Source organism: Homalodisca vitripennis, chromosome 7 (assembly GCF_021130785.1).
Source record: "Homalodisca vitripennis isolate AUS2020 chromosome 7, UT_GWSS_2.1, whole genome shotgun sequence".
In the NCBI taxonomy this organism is placed as follows: Eukaryota; Metazoa; Arthropoda; class Insecta; order Hemiptera; family Cicadellidae; genus Homalodisca; species Homalodisca vitripennis.
This window is the reverse complement of record NC_060213.1, coordinates 97,715,761-97,718,453: the sequence shown is the minus strand read 5'-3', so window position 1 is coordinate 97,718,453 and position 2,693 is coordinate 97,715,761. Positions and strand designations below refer to the sequence as shown.

Here is a 2,693-nt window from a genome sequence, read left to right as displayed (position 1 = left end):
CGCAGGTTGAAATCCTGTCTGTGACCGTAGCACTTTTTATCAGTACCTATCGACCTTGTACTGTATCAACTCATGAGGACGGACAAAAGAAGAATGCTTAAAAGAGTAGAGTATCCGCCTCTCTTTCCAGAATGGTAAAAATATTGTAATTCTTTCATAGTTAAAATATTTATTTACTCCGAGATAGGACATTTTACATAAATGTTGCGTCCTGTTATAAAACACTTGTTTCGACGTGGTTTATTAGAATATTTTAATCTTGTGGTTGTTCAAAATTTAAAAGAATGAAAACAGAACAGGTATTTAATTTGCCTTTAGGCTACATGCATAGTTAAAAAACGTAAAATTCATTATTTCATTAATCATCATCATCATTAATTGCGGTTTAACCCCGTGAAACGTCATGAAATTTGAATAACGAATTTTACAGCAACTTTTATTCTACTTCGTACTTTACCATCGTGGTCTCGAATACTCTAAAGTCATATCCCGAATGTGATATATCCGAACGTTTACTCATCTACGTCGTAACTATTGCTGGCACAGAATTGTATAGTATCATAATTAATTATGTATTCCAAAATCATCCCCTGGGAGTTATGGTCCTCTCCACTAAATTTGGATGAAAAATAATATTTTTGATACTGCTTTCAAAGTGATACACTATTATCACAAGATTTATCATATAGGAATGAATCGAAACATGGAATTCGATTTTGGTGAGACAATGGTTTTGGGGACTTTTTGTTTTTATACATATTTGAGATGAAGATTAAAAAAGTTGGATTTTTAAAGTTTGAGAAAGAGGAGAAGATATTTAAAAATGTATATATGTCAAAAATAATTCCGTTTAAAATTTTGGTGGGCTTGTAGGATACCCCTTCTTGCGTAACTTTGTAAATTCCTAAGAATCCGATAGTTTTTTTTACTGATATGGTCTACGAATAAGGAAGGAGTGGGTGGAAGAAACGCTTTTTAACAACTTTGAGAGAGTTCTTCGAGAGAGAGAGAGAGAAGAGAGAGAGAGAAGGAGAGAGAGAGAGAGAGAGAGAGAGAGAGGCGGAGAGGAGAGAGAGAGAGAGAGAGGGAGAGAGACGAGAGAGAGAGAGAGAGTCGAGAGAACGGATGAGGAGATGAGAGAGAGAGAGAGAGGAGGAGAAGAGAGAGGATGGAGTGAGAGAGAAGAGGAGACGAGAGGTGGAGAGAGAGAGAGAGGACGGGGTGATGACGACGAGAGAGAGAGAGAGAGAGAGAGGAGAGAGAGAGAGAAGAGAGAGAAGAGAGATGAGAGAGAGAGGGTGTGAGACTGAGAGAGAGAGAGGGGAGAGAGAGGAGAGGAATGAGAGAGAGGGGGGACAGGAGAGACGAGAGGAGAGTAGAGAGGAGCCTCGGGAGAGAGTGGATGAGAGGAGAGAGAGGATAGACGGAGGAAGAGAGGTGAGGAGAGAGAAGAGAGGGAGAGAGAGAGAGGTTTGGTGACGGAGAATGATCAGAGCCCTTGAGAGGAGGAGGAGAGGAGCGGAGGAGCGGAGGGCGAGCGAGAGGGAGAGAGAGAGAGAGAGGAGAGAGAGAGAGAGGAGAGAGAGAGAGAGAGGAGAGAGCAGGGAGAAGAAAGGGAGAGGAGAGAGGAGAGAGAAAGAGAGAGAGGAGAAGGAGAGGGGATGTAGGAGGAGAGATGGAGAGAGAGCAGAGAGCAGAGAGAAGCGCGTGGACGGGATGAGAGGAGAGATGAGAGAGAGAGAGAGAGAGACGAGGAGAGAGAGGTGAGGGATGGAGAGCGAAGAGATGAGACGAGAGAGAGAGAGGAGACTGGATGAGAGAGAGAGAGATTCGCAGTGGACCGAGAGCGGAGAGAGAGAAGAGGAGAGATAGCGAGGAGGAGGAGAGCAAGGAGAGGATCGAGAGGAGAGGAGAGAGAAGAACAGAGAGGAGAGAACGAGGAGAGACCAGACGGATGAGAGAGAGAGGACCCGAGTGTTGGGAGCGAGGAAGAGGAGAGCCTGAGGTAGAGAGCACGAGAGATGGAGCTAGCATACGGAAGCAGGAGCGAGGAGAGGGGAGAGAAGCAGGGAGGAGAGAGAGAGAGAGGGCGACGAGAGGCGGAGAGCTGAGAGAGAGGAGCGAGAGAGAGAGAGAGGAGAGAAGAGCAGTTAGAGAGGAGAACGAAGAGAGGGGATGTGAGAGTATCCGAGGAGGATGAGAGAGATGGACGGGCGATGGGAGAGAGAGAGAGGGGGGAGTGGCGAGAGAGGCCGGAGAGGAGGAGAAGAGAGAGAAGAGAGAGAGAGCGGATGGCGGGAGGGAGGAACGGATGGGACCCGAGAGAGGAGAGAGAGAGGTCGAGGGTGATGGAGAGGAGAGTGAGGAGGAGAGGAGACGGAGGAGTAGGGGAGCGGGGAGAGAGGAGATAAGACGTGACGACGATAGAGTGTGAGGCGGGGGGGGAGGCGGGGCGGCGAGGAGGCACGCGGAGGCAGCTCTTAGCGAGAGAGGACCGTGGAGAGAGGACGAGAGGGATTGCGAGACAGAGACGTGAGAGAAGGACACCAAGTTGACAATTGTGTATCATTTTCTTGATTTACCCTGCCCTGATTCGGTACTTTGTTCCGCTCTTCCAATCTGGTCAGGCTCACAACATTTACAACCTATCATTACAAAAATTGAGCAGTGGACTAAGACTTATGTACAGAGTT

The 2,693-nt window shown here is 47.2% G+C and overlaps 1 protein-coding gene across 1 annotated transcript; it reads left to right on the top strand.

Moving 5' to 3' along the window:
- The first annotated feature begins 1,813 nt into the window (after positions 1-1,813).
- Positions 1,814-2,200, top strand: LOC124366813 (octapeptide-repeat protein T2-like). The gene has a single exon (XM_046823415.1). It carries the CDS (start codon positions 1,814-1,816, stop codon positions 2,198-2,200), a length of 387 nt encoding a protein of 128 aa, XP_046679371.1.
- The last annotated feature ends 493 nt before the right edge of the window (positions 2,201-2,693 follow it).

Bases quoted from the DNA above. Each gene is read 5' to 3' on its own strand.
- LOC124366813 (XM_046823415.1), top strand. From the start codon at position 1,814: ATGAGAGAGAGAGAGATTCGCAGTGGACCGAGAGCGGAGAGAGAGAAG.